This window comes from Tamandua tetradactyla, chromosome 1 (genome assembly GCF_023851605.1).
Source record: "Tamandua tetradactyla isolate mTamTet1 chromosome 1, mTamTet1.pri, whole genome shotgun sequence".
NCBI lineage: Eukaryota > Metazoa > Chordata > Mammalia > Pilosa > Myrmecophagidae > Tamandua > Tamandua tetradactyla.
In genome coordinates, this window is record NC_135327.1 from 125,416,522 (window position 1) to 125,434,369 (window position 17,848).

The following is a 17,848-nucleotide window of genomic DNA, read 5'->3' on the forward strand; positions in this document are numbered from 1 at the left end:
GCAGGTGAGAACTCTGCCTGCTGAGACACCATGGCCCGCCAGACTCCTTAACTTCTGTACAGTATTCATTTTACCAGTGGAGGAGGCACTAGAAGTTCAACCTTCTGACTAGAAGACGTGATAGAAGAGGATGAATACATGTTACAGCAATAAAAGAAAATGGAAATGTATTTATAGTAATTAACTCTTGTAATCAGATGGTTCAGATTTACAAAATACTTCATAGACAATTCTAAACTCACAAGTCACTGTAGAATACCCTCAAAACCCAAAAATACGCATTCAACAAGAATGACTGCCAACTTCCCAATTATTTTGTTTACAGACATACCAATCAAAAGCAATAGGCCATAAACCTATGACCCTCCCCAGAATGGAATTCTATTTTTACTTGAAGGACATCAGGCAACTCAAAATCTTTCTAACGTCTGGATATAGATGAGGATAAAATTAATAGCCTTTTTCTACTTTACAGGACTGCTTTGAAGGATGACCTTTTCTTACCATAACTTGCTTAAATCAATTATATGAACCTTGTTATTTCACATATTTCTACCATTTTTAGAACATGTTTAGGAAATAGAGTGAAGCAAAGTAAATTGTTAGCAAATGCTCTATCCTGTGATGTTTTTTACATCTATACTACTTATAGAATACAGATAATCATATTTTCATAAATTCAAAGTGGCTGATTACAGCACTAGGTTTCACCTGAAATAGACACTTCTCATTTTTGATGATAAAGACTGCATTGAGAGCTTAAATTCAAGTCTTCATTTATCAAAAAAGAAAAAAAATCAATACTCTCCTTCAGGGATGACTTATGTTTCACATTTTGGATGGATTGGTTACAAATATTTAGACCAAATTACCTACACAGTGTGAAAAACATTTTAACTATAAAAGGCTCCTACGAAACAGTGAGCACATTGGTGCATCTGTAGCACGGTAAATGGAGTTAATGGAAAATGGTAACTTCATAGCCTTTTATCCTCTGAAGCCCTAAAGAAGTTACAAATCTCAGCATCAGAGCTGGTTTGGGAAGGCCGATATCTGCTTCGTAGGAATGGAATGTTGTGTCCTTTGACTGCTGTAAACAGTGCTAAAAATAGATTCTGAAAGTCATGATTTTATGTGATATTATTTCACCAAAAAAGAGGAAAAAATATATCTTTAATCCTGAACAAAATCTCTTCAAAGTTTATGTTTTCAATAAACCTTTCACTGAGAACTGAAAATATAACTTAGTAATGAAATAAATGCCCTAACAAATATATCAGATTTTTCACTTAATGCCTTTTACAGGCTTTAAACCAAATGGAGTAAAAGAAATCACCTTTTACAGTCTGACTCCTACAGGAAGAATGCCTTGCTGCTCTGCTTTTTAAGGAAGGCATGGTGAATTTATAATCAACTCTGGTGAATCTTGAGGCATGATAAAGAAAAGAATAATACCAGCACAGTAAACATTCCACAGAAATCTTTCTTCACATGTTTACTTCCTTGTGGACTGGACATGATGCAAGAAAAGAAGAAAAATGTAAAAAGGAAAATTGTTTTTGTAAAAAAAGGCAAAAGATAATACAGTTTAGCATCCTACACTGATATAGAAGGTTTCCCTACTGTATTAGTCAGGGTTCCCTAGAGAAACAGAACCAGCAGGAAAGCTCTTTAAATATGAGATTTATGAAAGTGTCTCACTCATGCAACCGTGGGGACACAGGAGTTCAAAATTTGTAGGGCAGGCTGCAAAGCTGGCAACTCTGATGAGGGTCTTGACAAATGCCATAGGAGAGGCTGGCTGGCTGAAGAAGTAATGAAAATTCTCTCTTCTCCATAAAAAGTCTTCAGCTGATTGGATCAACTACAGCTGATTAGATTTTCTCATTTGTGGAAGACAGACCCTTAGTTGATGGTAGATGTAATCAGCCACAGCTGCAATCAGCTGACTGATAATTTAGTAAACCAGCCTTCTGATTTATCAACCAGCCATGAAATATCCTTGCAGTAATGGTCGGGCCAGTGCTTGCCTGACCAGACAACTGGGCAGCATCACGTGGCACCTGAACTTAACCATCACACCTGCCCTTTAATAAAAAAAAGATTTTTTGTTGTTTTGTAAATTAAAGATATTAAATGATTTAGGATTGGAGAACATTACCCACACAGTTCTCCCAGTTAAATCAATATGAAAGAAAATTCAGTGAAATCAGAGGTCACGAGTTATTGAAGGCAACGGAAGAATCTACTTGCTGAGGACTCTCAGCTACTTTGCTCATGACATTGCATCTGGAATTTGAAAATACAGTCTTTCATTGTGCTCTAAAGAAGAATTGGATTAAGACTGTTGAATAGCTGGGCTTCCTCTACAAGGGCCGGATACTTTTTTAGAAGAAAAGACAAAATTCCTGCTAGTGCTAATTCCTTCCATGCAGAGCCTCCCCTGCCTTCCAGGTCACACGGTGTCTCCCAGACTGCACTGTGAATTATGTGCTCTCCCCCATTATCACAAAAGACAAGCAAATGAAACCCCTCTTCCGTATACTGTGGGAAGTTATATAATGGAAAAGGAGACATTTCCTGAGCATTTACTATGTGCTAGACACTTTTCACATATTATGCCCCATATTCTCCATAGCCAGCCTAGGAGGTAATCATTATTTCCACTTCACAGATGAACAAGTCGTGGCTCAAAGAGGAGGCACGGCCACAGTCATACTGCAGGTGACAGGCAGGGCATACTATGTGCCTCACATACTGGACCTCTCTTCCCTATCTCATCCCAACTATTTATATCTTATATTTTTCCTCATTATAAAAGTAAGATGTGATCGCTATACACATGTAGAAAATCCAGAAACATATCAAATAAAATAAAAACTCACACATCTGTAATCCAGAGATAATTTTTTATTCATTAGATTTATTTACTCCTCTGTGTACAGGTCAGAGCAAATAAACTATTGTGGTTTTTTTTATTATCTTTTGTCACTGGTTATATATTTTGAAAGCTCTCCTTAAACTTTTGAAAGCCAGACTTGACTTTCAGGAGAGAAAAGGAAAATTTTGATTACCAACAAATTCAGACATTCATAAAGGTTGTATCCTGTTAAGGTGCATGCTTTTCTTTTCACTTGCGCTACCTGCTTTGCTTCTGATTTTGCCTCTTGATGTTCCCTTAATTATGTAGCCAGTTTTACCAAATACCCTCCATATGAGAAAACATGCCAAAGGCATTTTATATTGGGCCAAGGCCTGACGGTTCACCCAGCTTTGTGACTACCATACTGTGGTGTGTCATGATAAAAAGAGATAAAGTTCACTTTACTGGGCAGCTCTCCTTTTAATGTACTTGTATTCATAGAGGAGAAAACAAGACTTCAGGGATAGATGAAAAACAAGGTATAGCTGCAGTGGAAAAGAGAAGGAAAAGTTGTATATTTTTATTGAAATGATGTAGCAATAATACTTAATATTTGTAAAGTAGAAAAACAATCAACCCAAATTCTATTACTCAAACACAGCTACTTTCATTTTCAAAATTATATTTCAGTCATAGTTTACAGACATATTTTTACAGTTACTATGTTATGGTGAGTGTAAATTTTTTATTCTGCTTTTTTCAGGGAATATGTAAAGCATTTCCTATGTTTCTAGAGTCTTCACGTACAATCTTAACACTGTTGTGTAATAGTTCATCAGTTTCATCAATCATGATTTATTAAACCTTTTCCTGTTCCCTTAATCTTGGCTAAGTTGGTACTACTCTTTTTGAAAATTTTAATACACAACAATAATCTTTGGGCAACCAGGATTTTACTCTGTCGATTTATTTTCTTGGAAGAAAGACTGACGAGAGCAGACATTAGGTCAAAAACACAATTCCCCAATCTTTCTGTTAGAAAGAAAATAAAATCCCAAGCTGCAGCCTAAAAAGCCACGCCTCGCCTGGCCTCAGCCTTCACTCTACAAGCTCATCTCCTTTCACTCTCATACCTCACCCGACTCTTATCACTAAGGAAGGACTTTCGTTCTTCAACAAATACTTGGTGAGTGTCTACTGGGTGTCAAGCTCTGTTGTCAGTGCTTAAGGATATAATAGTGAACAAACCCCAACCTCCCTATGGGTCACAGCCCACCAACACTCTTCCTCTTTCTCATGTTGCCTGTTTTATTGTCTCCATGTACTTATTGCTTTTTAAAATTTCATTGTTTATTTTTTAACTGGTTCCTGGTCTCCCTATTCCAGGTAAGGCAGGGACCTTGTCTGGGGCATTCCCCAGCACCAGAACATTTAGCTGATGCTAAACTGATGCTCTTTAATGCCCCACAAATTAATGTCTTTATGGCTCTTAATGTATGTTTCTACGGTGTTCATTATGCTGTTTGCCAGTTTACAATGCTATCACTGGGAAGCAAACCGGCCATTTGTCTATAACCCCACCAGTGTTGGTGCGGACCTGGGAGAATGGGTGCTAATGGGGGACAGTTTGATGGTGCATATAGATAAAACTGAAACTCTCTCTTGACTTTTAAAAATACTGCATTGAAATGTTACCCATGCTCATTACTGAGGTTTTTGGCATCACATTAAATTTTGCATCTGAGTCAAGGGCCTAACTCACCTCATCCTATTCCTGACCCTACTGGAAATAAAATGATAAATAACACATGTTTATAGATCAGCTCTTGAAGACAAATAATCGAAGACAGGAAAATAATCTTTCCAAAGTAAGTTTAAATGTCCCTATTTGAAAAATATGGAAAACCAACTAACAGTTATTTTCAGGATTAAATGAGATAATGCATACAAAGCACTGGGACCTGCCATGGGGCTCATCCCCTCATACATGAGCATACGTAGCTGTTGGTATTTCATAATAAATATTATTACTACTCCTTCCACCACTTGTACACATGTAAAAAATTAAGCTGATCCCACTAAGTGGAGTTAGTTTGTATCCTTGACAATCCAAATGGTAAGAAATGCTTCATTGGAGGACTTAACATTAATGGAAAAATTAGAGTTAGAAGGATTGAGATCATGAATAAACCTAGGCAAATAAGGCTTCATACATATTTTAAATGTTCGTTAAAATCTGCAATTCCAAACCTCTGGGTCTCGAGGTGGCTCTGAGATTTCTCCAAAATGTTTTCTCTTTTAAAGGACTCTAGTAAATGAATTAAGACCCACTTTGAATGGGTGGAGTCATATCTCCACCTAATCCAAAGACCACATCCACAACCCACCACAAAAGGATTAAAGCAAGGCTTTTCAGGGATACGTATAGTTTCAAACTGGCATGCACACACACCATTAAAAATATCCGCTTATGTCTTTAAAACCAATAGTATCAGCGTAATGTAGAAAAGTGGACACATGTATTTGCAGATCATATGTAAAGATATGGAATCATTTTTTAAAATGAAAGAAAAAATATCATCTGATTATTTGAGAACTTACGAAAAAATTTTCAAAAGAATGTTGAGGTTGTATCAGCATATAGTACAAAAATAGACTTTACTGGTAGTCGATGTAAACAGCTGTTTCATATGTACAGCCAATTTAGGAAATACTAAAATATGCAGCTTGACACACTTTAGCACATTTTCTAAGTTGGTTTGTATCAATAGAAAAAACCAAACAGGTTGACTAAGTTTAGACTGTGAAATGGCCATTGTCGGGCAGAATCAGTGCTGCCACAATTTGCTTTGAAACTCTGTTCTGGATATCCAAGAGAGAGATGCTCAATATTCAGTAAAATTAAAAAAAAAAAAAAAATTGAAAATCTCTCAGAGGTTCTGAGAGAAAGTAAATCCCAAGGCAGAGTCAAAGGATTTAGATTTAAGCTTACAGCTATGTTAGAAAGAAGTGTTAAAATTCTAACAAAAACCTGGGCAGTAGGTCTTTAGCTGCAAAATCTAATCCATCTCACGATATATGTCAGTAAAACATTTTTTAAACTGATCAGAAGTAGTGTCCTCCTTTGCACTGCCCAATTTATGTGGCTATTTAAATTTAAATTAATTAAAATTAAATATAAATTCAGTTCCTCAATTGCAAGAGCCACATTTCAAGTCATGCAACGGCCACATGTGGCCAGAGGCTTCCATTCTGGACAGTGCAAGTACAGAAACATCACTGCAGAAGAATATATTGGGCAGTGCTACTATATATCTCTAAAAAATTTCTGTAGCTTCTGGAAATTCCTAAATTATTTTAAGGGAATTGTGTAGTTTACACATTTGGAGAACCTGATTTTTTAACTGAATAGTAGAGAATGGATTGAGAAAAACCAGCGAATGTGGCCATTAAAAGGAGAGTAGAGTCATGGACTGACCCCAAAGATGTACCGTCTGGCAAGGGAGAAAGCTCCATTTTTTAGGCCTACTGTTCACAATAACTGGAAGACGTCTCTGTGGAAATGTCTGTCACTTTCTTGGGAAAAATGAGAGACAGAAGAATCCTTTCAGGAATTACAACCTAAAAACAAGCATGTGGTAGAGCAGAATTCAAAGAGAGGAGAATAAAGCCTCATATGACCACCAGATGGAGCTGAAACTAGAGTTAAAATTTGACTCAAATTCTAGACCTTGGTCAGAGGTGACAGGAAACTGGAGGCAAAAGGAAAATCCCATTTTGGAGGCAAAGGCATGGCACCTGGTGTGGTCTTTAAGTAGCTTCCAGGGTAGTGGATCACTCCAGACAACTGAGTTGGCAGTCAGGAGAAGACAACCAAAGCACAGGGCAGCTTTGGCTTCTCTAGCAGAGAGAAACTCTGCTTGTTTCTAAAAAAACACACACACACACACACAAAACTCGGCTCTTATCTCACATATCTGATGGAGATAAATCACTGTCCTGTAACCTGTTTTTCAGAACACGCTGCCCTCTGCAGGTTGTATGGATATACATGCACACAAGAGACAGCCTTAAGATTCACCTACACCCAAATTAATAGGACCATCTGTGAAGAGATGATGAAAAAAAGGGGGAAGTAGATGGCTATATCTGTGTGTCAAAAAGACTTTCAGATCAAGATAAGAAACCATCAACATTTATAATCTTCCAATAAATCTTATCCCTCAATTGACATACATATGAAAAATCATAAAAAGTACTATAGCCCCATCATTGCATTTTCCTGGAGAAACTTAAATGTGTTCCCAGTCATGTTTCCTTTATTTTAACAAGACAATGTGGAAGAACGAGGGAGAAGAATAACTGATGTCATTTGACAGCTTTTATTAATACCAAAACATATTGGTTTTGATGTAAAACTCAATACATTTAATCCCAGCCCTAGATTGGGAAATAAAAGCCCATTTTAAGGAATATGCATGATTTTGCTCCTGCTAGGAGTTTAAGACTTGGCAGCAGTGACAGGGTTAAAAATCTGGCCTAAGAAATGAGAAATACCCTTCATCTTTACTTCACACTGTTTCTTTCACAACAGCCATGCCATAAATGCACACACATACACACGCACACACACACACTCACATGTGCACACAGCTGGTATGTTTATTGGTTTAGTCACTAAAGGATTTAGCTGGACAAACATCACAAAGATGATGGCTGATTTAGTTGAATTTATGATCAAATGCTTTCCATTGCAGGAAGAGTGGGAAATCGCTTATTGGGAGATTTGAATAATTTAAGGGAAGTTCTGTATTTGGCATTATGTTTGTATATTGAGTCTTCAGGGATTAAATGCAGCTGAGGACAAGCAGAGCATTCACAAAGAGATACACAAAGATAAAGCTGTATAACACAGCAACCAGGGCCAGAATATTGATCCTTTCGTGTTTATATTTCTATTCATTTATAATCTAAGTAATAATATCCACACTATGAAAGTTCAACTGAAAACTTCCACTCGATTTTTTTGAGATCCAAAAAAATGTTGAAATGGCCTACGAATGCTTTTTTTTAATAAGATAAAAATAAAAAAGTTTGGGAGTTGTGTTTGTGGCTATCCAAAACATTTTTACATATTACTTTTTATTAAGGACATAATGAGACCTGCTGTTAAAAAAAAACACTATCGCCATGGACATAATGACTTAACATGGGATTTGTGCCTTAGGGTATGGACTTGGCTCAGTGTCTGAAGGAAAAAGGCCAGTTACCTTTGGAACTGCCCATTTCTCAGCCAGTGAGGACAGGTACATCAAGGCCATGCCCCCAACCTTTTTTTTTTTTTTTTTTAACATGGGCAGGCACCGGGAATCGAACCCGGGTCCTTGGGCATGGCAGGCAAGCCTTCTTACCTGCTGAGCCACCGTGGCCTGCCCTTTTTTTTTACCCCCAACCTTTATTCATTGTGTTTCTAGAGATAAATCATCTATCCTCCCCGATGACATGCCGTGCTTAGCAAGAATAATTACATTTAGTGTAACTCTTGAAATCACCAGGTAAGTGGGTCTCCCCAGGCCAACCCCCCTGGTTTAGGATTACTGATTACCTGTGTACAGACAGCATTACCAGGAAGAAGTCTAACAGATTCTTTGAACTTGGTAATAATGATTTGTCTATGGGTTTCATTCACTCTAATTAGGAAAACTGTCTAATAGATGTGTTTCAAGATTTAGGGTAAATCACAGTTTTACATTAATTATGTACAACGCTATTTGTTAACATATCACTCTTAGGAAGCAACTGCTGGGGAAGGAGGAATCTTGTTTCTACACAAGAAATACTTACAATAAGCAAATAATTTGGTGACCAAGCAGTTTAGCCTGTGCACCTAGAAAAGTAGAAGGAATATTCCAGAAGATAACTGAGGCCCCCATATGGGAATGGCTCTCATTGATCAAGGACTATTACTTATTTGGAACTGAATGAAAAGCTCTGACTGGCAAAGGAGGGAAGGGGATGCTGAAAAAAAATGGAAAAGAAGTGAACATCCCCAAGAACTGACTAACAGTCCCCAAAGAACTAAGTGCAGGATAAGCTGCCTGCCAGTTTACCCTCATACGTTACTTAAGCCTTGCAATATTCCTGCCAGGGAATTATTAATATTCCTGGTTTAAAGTTTGAAACCTGAGGCTCAGAGAGGTTAGTAAGCTTCCTGAACATTATACAAGTCCATAGAGGATCTGGGATTGTAACTTGGGTTCTCTGATACCAATGATTTTGTTGGTTTCACTGTCCCTAAAGGTACCTGGAGAAAAGAGAAGTATTTTCTTATGACTTGTAGCAATCATTAGCCTTTGCAGCTGCCCTTCTTCTCTTCTTTTCCTTTCTTGGTTCATATCAACAATATTTACCGACTGCGCCTTCTTAGGTGAGTAGTGCTTTTATGTACACAGCCCACGGTGGGTCTACGAATTGGCATGAATGGTTTGTTTACTGTATGTTTCCCCACAATGGGTAGAAACAGAGCCCCGGTTCTAGAGAAGATCCCCCTAAAAACTGAAGGGTAATGCCCTGCCCTGACCCAACCACATCTCTTCTTCAATCTCAATTTTCATGACAATCAACCAAAGTAAAGAGTGGGGTGGGTGGCAGTGCATACTGAGGATAATAATGTTAAAAGCATCTCTTTCTCCAGTGACTTACAATTCAGCCTAAATTTTGAGGCTGGGAATTCACAAAAGTCCTAAATATTTTCTTAATCACAGGTCCAGTAATTGTTATAAATAAAGTGGTAAAAATTTCTCTATTTATTTTATATCTACTGTCTAAAATGCAGCAATTTTCAAAGTCCTGAAGCTTAAGCATTAGGATATTAGGGGTCCTGTGAGAAAGATCTGGTTTTTGACTTGGGAGGCTTATTTAGAAAATGGAGCCCTTCTCAATAGCATCTCATATGTGGTGAAAAAGAAGCTGAGCCTTTGCAGTGTTTTCTGAGTAAAGTTATGGGAGATCAAGGCTGGGAGCAACAGCAGAGAGGTGAATTCTTAAGGGAGTACAAAAAGGGTAGAGAGCTGTGTGTCTAACCCCTAAGAGTTCCCAGCAGAAGAGCACGCAAGAGAGAACACAAGGAGAAAGGAATAGAAACGCTTGTGACAGGCAGTGCCCCTCAGGAGGGAACAGCGTGGCTCCTGCAGGGAGGCGGGGAAGGAATGTCTGCTCGATAGGCTTTGATACTTCCACGATTCCCCCTGCAGATTGATTACACTTATTGAGTACTTCAGAGCTGCTATCTTCTCAGTGTTTACAAATAAAACACAGGGAAGAGGTGGACAAATATAGAGCAAGATCTCTGGACCCCTGAGTGCAAAAAAAGTACCCCTTAGCTTAGCGCTTCCAAAGCATCAGAAATCTACATTTGGTTTACCCTAGTGAGCACTTAAAAAAACGAATTATACCACAGGGTGATCTACAGTTGTGCTGTCCAATATGGTAGTCACTAGCTACAGGTACCTATTAAATTTAAATTAATTAAAATGGAAAATTTAGTTCCTGCATCACACAAGGGGCTATGACTACTGCACTGGACGTGCAGGTGTAGATAATTTTGAGGATATTTATTGTGAGTCAGGCAAGGTGAACCCATCAGTGCCTTAGGCCTGTTTATTTCCTGATGGGCTCAAGACCAAGCAAAATAGACTGAATCCAACCTGGCTAGGGCTGAGTTTGCCCATCTCTGCTCTGCCTCACTCCATGAGTTATTACTGGATAGGAAACCAAGGTATCCACTTGTGATGGGCAGAATGGCCCCCAAAGATGCCTATACCTTAACACCTGAAACCTCTGAGTATGTTCCTTTCTATGGCCAAAAGAACTTGGTAGGTATAATTAAGGTTACAGACCTTAAAATAGGGAGCTAACCTGGTATCCTGGGAACCCCAATGTACTCACACAGGCCTTTAGAAGCAGAGAACTTTCTCATGCTGGTGACAGAAGAGGTGAGGCAGGATGGGAAGTCTGAGAGATGTGAATTGTAGGAAGGACTCAAATCATCATGGTTGCCGGTTTGAAGATGGAAGAGGTAAGGTGACAAGGAACGTAGGCAGTCTTGAGGAGCTGAGTCAGGCTCATGGCCAACAGCCAACAAGGAAACGGGGACCTCAGACTTAACAACCGCAGGGAAGTGAAATTCTGCCAACACCCTGAATAAGCTTGGAAGTAGATTCTCTTCCCCAGAGTCTCCAGACAGGATCCCAGAGCCATCGACACCTTGATTTCAATCTTGTGAGACACAGAGCAGAGGAACCAATCAAGCCCATCCAGACTTCTCATCTCCATAACCGTGAGATAATAAATTTGGATTGTGGCAAGCTGCTAAGTTGATGGTAATTTGTCCCAGCAGTGAGAGAAAACAAATTCACCGCTTTATGTTTAGGAGAAGTAGAAGGCATCAGTTCACACTTTGGAATCTGTTTTCAGGAAGAGTTCAAGAAAGTCTAATCTACTGTTCTCCTATCAAGGCCACAAGCAGCCCAGCTGTTCCTAAAAAGCTCTGTGCCGCTTCAGAAGCATGTTTGGGTTTTACTTCTTAATGAGCTGGATGGCAGAAAGAAGGTATTAGCTGTACCATAAGCAGGCACTTTTGGATGAGGCGCCCAGTACATACTCTAAAAGGATGAAAAACAATGTCTGTTGCCAACTCCCAAGACTGGCACTCACTGCCAATTAGCCAGAGAGAAGATGGATACTTTCTGCCTATCAGAAAGGGAACGAAAACTTAGGCCTAACAGATAATACACAGCACTGGCCCTGACCTCAGCCACCACAAGGGATTACCAGTAACAGTGAATTTTTTGCTACAAAAAAAGAGATGTGGGCAAGAAATCTGGCAATGACCTAAAATGATAGAGGAAAACCAGTTGTGGGAGGTGGGAGCTGTGTGGAATGGGTGACAAATCTCAGCAGCAGGGCCTGAGTGGGTGGCGGCTGGCCGGTCACAAGCCCAGCCTTTATCCTATTGCACATCATTCAGCAGAGCTGCACAGATGCCCGAGTGAGCTGATGATGCGTGTAGTCGGTCTGCGGTAAACACTATTTCCCCAGGATAGAGGAAACCAAGTTTCCATCCCATCCCCGCTCTCCTGCTGCCTAAAACTTGGATAGGGAATGACCTCAATTCCCAGAAGAGGTCCCCCTCCCCAGTGTTGTAGTAGGAACAAAATAAAATCAGATATTGATCAGCCTACACAAATATAAGGGTTTTATATCTAATAGTTGTTTTTTTTCCCCACAAAACTCACTGTGGGGTATACATCCTAAGTTATGATTTTCAATAGCATTCGTTTTTATTTTAAATTATAAGATTGTCATTAAAGGATATGAGATGTGGTAATGTATATGAAAACAAATTCTGTACCACAAAAGGCTCTACAAATGTTAATCACCACTACTACCTCAGCACAACAATTACTTCCCACCACTGCTGATGACTTATAGAGCTCCAAGTATATGTTAGGCCTTTGGTGAGGTACATTTCAAAAATTATCACATTAACATTGTTGCTATTACTAGGGATCATGGCCCGTGGCAAATGTGCCCACTTTCTTTTGGATGGCTTCTTCCTTGTCCTCTGGACACCTATTCCCCATCCATGTCTTCGGACAGATCTTTCCTCTGTCTTCTTGGAAACTCTCCAGTGCTCCCACAGGGGCCTAGAAAGCATCTCCTGTTTCAAGGCCTCTCTTTTTTCCATTCAAGAATCCAACCTGTCTTTTCCTAGGATTGTTCTCTTAGGTAGCGGTGGTTTCAGTGGATCTGATCAATGTCACACTCACACGCTACTTTTCAGTAACTGAACAGATGATTTATTCCTGCTAAAATGGCCATGCCCGGGAAACCGCTCTGAACTGTGACTCTCTTTGGGCGCTCCCAGCAATATCACATGTTGGTGTCCAAGGTCAGGATGAAAGACTATTTGGATTTGGGGCCCAGGTATTGAAAACAATACATCTTTAGGATACAGAATGTGGGGGAGAACTATGCCCCATGGAGCCTCCCGAGGCTGGATTTGAATCCACGTTGCTGGACAGTTGGCAATTATTCGTCCTTTGGGTTCAGAGGTTGGAATACCAAACCGTCTGCTTTACTGTGAGTTTGTCATAATGCTAACCTTAAATTGATGATGTAAAGTGCAATTTCTTGGAAAATATTGTGAGAAGAAGTCTCCAGATACTACATGAAGTAAAAAGGTTACTTTGAAGTAAACAGAATTATAACAAAAATGATCAGTAGTGAAAAAAACGTAAAAGTGGAGAGCATTTAAAAGGTCTGGCTCAACTCAACTGCTCCGCCTAGTGTCAGAAACAATGTTCTCACATTCTGCCCACATTTCTCAACACTGGCAATGAAATGAAAGCTCTACCTCATTTTGTTATATATTACTGTTTTACAAAATTTTAGACCATCTTAGAACAGTAAGGTAGAGTGGGAATAGGACCTTTGGGTTTCTTGAAAAGGAAGCTATTTCAACATCAATGGAAAAAAATATTAATGGAGCACATCAGACATGAGAACCAGAAAAATAGCATACAGAACACCAATATAATCGGAAGTGAGACTTATTTTTCTATACATACTATTTACATAAGTCATAATTTATGCACATACAACACAGCTATCTAGTCAGGTCATCTTTAAAATTTGATTTGGAAGCTAAACATTGAATCAGATAAAATAGTCCAAATAAAGTTCAAGATCACAGAGTTAAGAAACATTTCTAAATCTTTTAAATTTGTGACTCTGCTGGTGCATTCAAATATTCGCAGGCCAGAGTTTTGTTCTTCTCTATTTCTGTGTCTCCATAAGGTAGCTTCACCTCAGTGTCTCTGTGCTGATTATACGTTCTGAGAAGGCCAGTTGCACATAACTCACAGGAGGGATCGTCAGCAGAGTGAGAGCAGGCTGGGTGGAGGGGGAAGGCAAAAGCTACCCTCAAGCTCCTCAAGCCTGCACACATGCCTCCATGTGCCAGCCACGAGCTCACTGCGTGTTCCAGATCTGTCTGTCTGCTGTGACTCTGGTGGTTTATCCTTAGTTCTCTTTTTGCAGTTTTCAAATCTTCAAGATCGTTCAGCTGTTAAAAAGTTCCAAAACAAGCAAATGTGTTCTTGGAATCTTACCCTTAACTTTGCTGAGGACATATACTAGGGCCTCGTTTCCAGCCAAAATAAGAAAAGATCTTTCAAGTGGCTGAAATTTTTGCTTCATTGAGCTTACATGCCACTGTTGGACAACTATAAATAGAGAGATTTGGAAGAAAAATAGGGAGAGTCTTTTACAACTCCAATGAAGTAAAATGGAATTTTGTGAAAGCAGTCAGAAAGCAGTACATGTTTTTATAAAATTAAGATTTGTCTCCTTTTTACCTCAAACCCCCTTTAAGCAGGAAAAGCCCATGTGGAGCCTGTACTTCCAGTATGAGGGAATAAGAGGACTACATTTTCTTTATTAATTTGTATTTATTATTCTGATTCTGATAATTAAGATTCTTTCTTCATATCACCCCTTTTGAGTTTGAGTATCTTCAGGATCTTTCCATATTTTTTCCTCCATCATTTCTTAGTTTATCCAGAAAACTAAAAAAATATTTCAAAGGGTAAAATCATGCCCATTGTTACTAATATAGTAAAGTCAGTGGAAAGTGCATAAATGTAGCCTTGGGCAGACTTGGCTCCCAAATTAATTGTATCACTTGCAATAGCCATTCAGAGATTTATGGATTTATTTCTCAAGAAATTCCTGCTCTTTGGGGCAGGTTAACATATCCATTGGCTTTAATAGTTTGGTTAATACACAGTTCTAAAAGCACTGTTACTTAATTGTGAATAGCTACTGACTTTTTAATATTAATCCACCTATCTTATACAAACCCATCTAAACTAAATTCAAATTAGTTCTTGCAGATTAGTTCACTTTATTTTGAACCTATTACTGTTTTACAAGAGATCTTACCAATCACTTCAGTTTAGTAATGTGTGGCTGCAAATAAATTAGCTAGCAGCAATGGAGAAAGCCAGTACTTATTTGTATTTTAATGAAGTTATTTGGAATCTAGATGCCACTGCTGAATGTGAGATGTTGGAATGTCAAAGATGGTTTCAAGGTCTCAAGTCCATTTGAAAAAAGAATCAATAATATAATTAAAATCTCCGAATTCTCATTTCTCTTGAAATTACAGTGGGTTCAAACTGGCGAGAGGCTATAGCACACTGGAATAGCAAAAATTAACATTTTAAAATATTTTTAGAGATACTGGAATAGCAAAAAGTAACATTTTAACAATTTTTTAGAGGTGATTCCATTACCTAGTGTTAGTTAGAAATAAAACCTTAAAGCAACAAAAAATAAGACTTAAGGGGACTTTAAAAATAGTATGGTTATAAACAAGTCATGTTTATAATTTTAAAATCTTATCTCAAGCCCAGCTTTTACTATTTCTTTAATGTTTTAAAAGAAGTCCAAGGGTGGGACTCGGTTTATTAAATGACTGAATTAATTTCTAATTGTAAAACAAAAGCCTATGTGGTGGTAGATTTTTTTTAATTGCAACTCTGCCAACTGATTTTTAAAAGTTTACATAAAAATGTAATGCCTCTTATCTTCACACAAAATACAAATAATATTACTGAAGTGATCTCTTAAAAAGAAACTATGCTCTTATTTGGTGAAAATCATATTCTGAAGAATTCTTGTTATCCTCAATAATAAAAGCACATTTATTGATTTCTACCATCTTTTAGGAAAAATGAAATTTAGAAATTAAAAGGAGCACAATTCACATCGTTTTAAAAAATATTCTTAAATAGCACTATCAGAGGATGGCACATCCTGATTTTTGTCAGTGAAATTAATGACCTCTGTTGTGACAAGAATGATATCTCTTGGGAAAAGTAAAGCATCATAAGGTTTTAGATGCTTTGCCTGAGCAAAGTAAAACAATGCAATAGCTCAAATGCTACTTCAACCTTCTTTTTCTTTTTGAAAGACATGAAATAACCTATTTTCTCCCAAAATAGAGTGACACCAATGAGCAAAACCATCTTCTCCGAGAGACATCCCAGTAGTCACTGAAAACGACAAAAGCCTATTTGTCTAAACATATATGTAATGGTGCCTAAAATGGTGGGCACTGAATACAAGTTGCAGAAATGATCCAGCAGTGTCATGCTGTAAATGGTGTGGGGTCACACCCACAGGAGGGCAGTGGGTATGAGAAATATCACTGAGTGCCCTCTACACACCTTCCCTGGGTCTACTGTACACGATTCTAAGTGGCGAAGGTTGCTTGCCATTTCTTTTACTGGTCGATTCTGAGGGTCATTTAGCTCTGACCCTCGGAAGGAAGGACATGCAATTACCTAAATTGGAGACCATTCTCCACAAATGCCACTATGTTGTAGATTTGCCAAATTTTCCTATTTCTTCAAAGATAGGGTTAGCGATTTGACTGCTTTATCAATCGTTTATAAAGTGATCATGTGTTTGGACAAACTTTCTGAACCATTATGAAAGAGGAATGCACTCGATCATTTAGTTAAGGTACGAAATGTATATTGTATACATTACGTGGTGTATAAAAGCACTTAATTAATGATCAGCAGCAGGGGGAGGTCTGGGCGAGGAGCACACAGAGTGCTCCCAGCAGAGGACCTGCCTCCCAGGTTTTGTAGAGGGTAAGAACTGACCCTTCAAATGTCAAATAAGAAGCACTGTGTTAGACAAAGATAATTAGAATAGAGTGTTCTCCCACGTATGAATTAAATAAAAATAAATGACCAAATCCTTCAAATAAACCACACAGAATTTAAGGTATTTCATTCCATGAGTTCCTACAACACGGTATCCATGTATCTAATAACAGCATTGTAAGATTAAAGGCATTTTTAAGTATGAAAAAGTTTTTATTTTCTTATTTTGTTCTTTTATGATTGCTGGGATCTAAAATTGAAGTGAAAACTGAGACTGGAACACTAAATTCCTCATAGACAAAATTTTGTTATGATGAATCAGAGTTTATTTAATCAAAGCAGTTTTAGCTACTTTTTTCCATCATAATGCTTGAAATGTGATGCGAATAACTAAACAGATGACTTGATTATCTGCTTTCCAACTACGTATAGCAGATTGGCTTGCAATAAAAGACTCCTGAATAACTTGCAAAATCCAGATGTTCAGTAACGCTATCAGGTTGTAAAACCAACAAATAAAATACTTTCAACAAGGTCAGATGACAGAACAAAAATTAAATGAATGGAGTGACATAACTTCAAGCAATACATGTATATACTTCCTCATACACCACAGAGGAAAAACAGACAAACTGAGAAAATTTGAAAGACCAGCTTTATCTAGTTCAAAGGTTGCCATCAACGTTATTTACATTAGAACATTACTCATAGATTGTATTTCACAAATACTAATTTCCTGATACTAAAATTTGACCTTACACAGAGAACACTGACCATGATAAATTTTAGAATTTGCCCCCTGGAGCAATCTCTCCAAGAACAAACCCCCATCCGGGCTGGCTCAGCATGAGTATTGTGTCTGACACACAATTAGGGTTCAATAGCTGTTTAACGATTAAATGAATGAATGAATAAATGAATGTCATGACAAACTTATCAGGAGAGTTTTAAAAATCAAAAGAGAGTGCATGAGCATAATCGGTATAAAGACTTACTTATTCCATGCTTGTCTAAGGTTTTTAGAGCTGTACAGGGTAAAGCGTTCTGAAATAAAAAAGAAAAATGTTAAATAATCTTTGTTTCAAATGTATATACTGCAAGTATGTTAAAGAAAACTCAAGTTTTAAGAAAATAGTCTTTGATTCAGCCATAGTTATGTTAGCTATAGTAAGTCCATCGTTAGAATGAGACCTTAAAAAGAGTAAACTAGGGAAGGCCATGATATTTTATACAATGAAGCATT

The 17,848-nt window shown here is 38.0% G+C and overlaps 1 protein-coding gene across 5 annotated transcripts in view; it reads right to left on the reverse strand.

The window, feature by feature from the left end:
- The window catches only part of CDK14 (cyclin dependent kinase 14), a 653,719-nt gene that overhangs the window by 99,446 nt on the left and 536,425 nt on the right, over positions 1 to 17,848 (reverse strand). For all 5 annotated transcript variants that reach the window (XM_077119488.1, XM_077120922.1, XM_077121765.1 and 2 more), the window contains one exon: positions 17,601 to 17,649. In XM_077119488.1, coding sequence (XP_076975603.1) covers positions 17,601 to 17,649 — 49 coding nt within the window. The remainder of the gene's footprint in view (positions 1 to 17,600; positions 17,650 to 17,848) is intronic.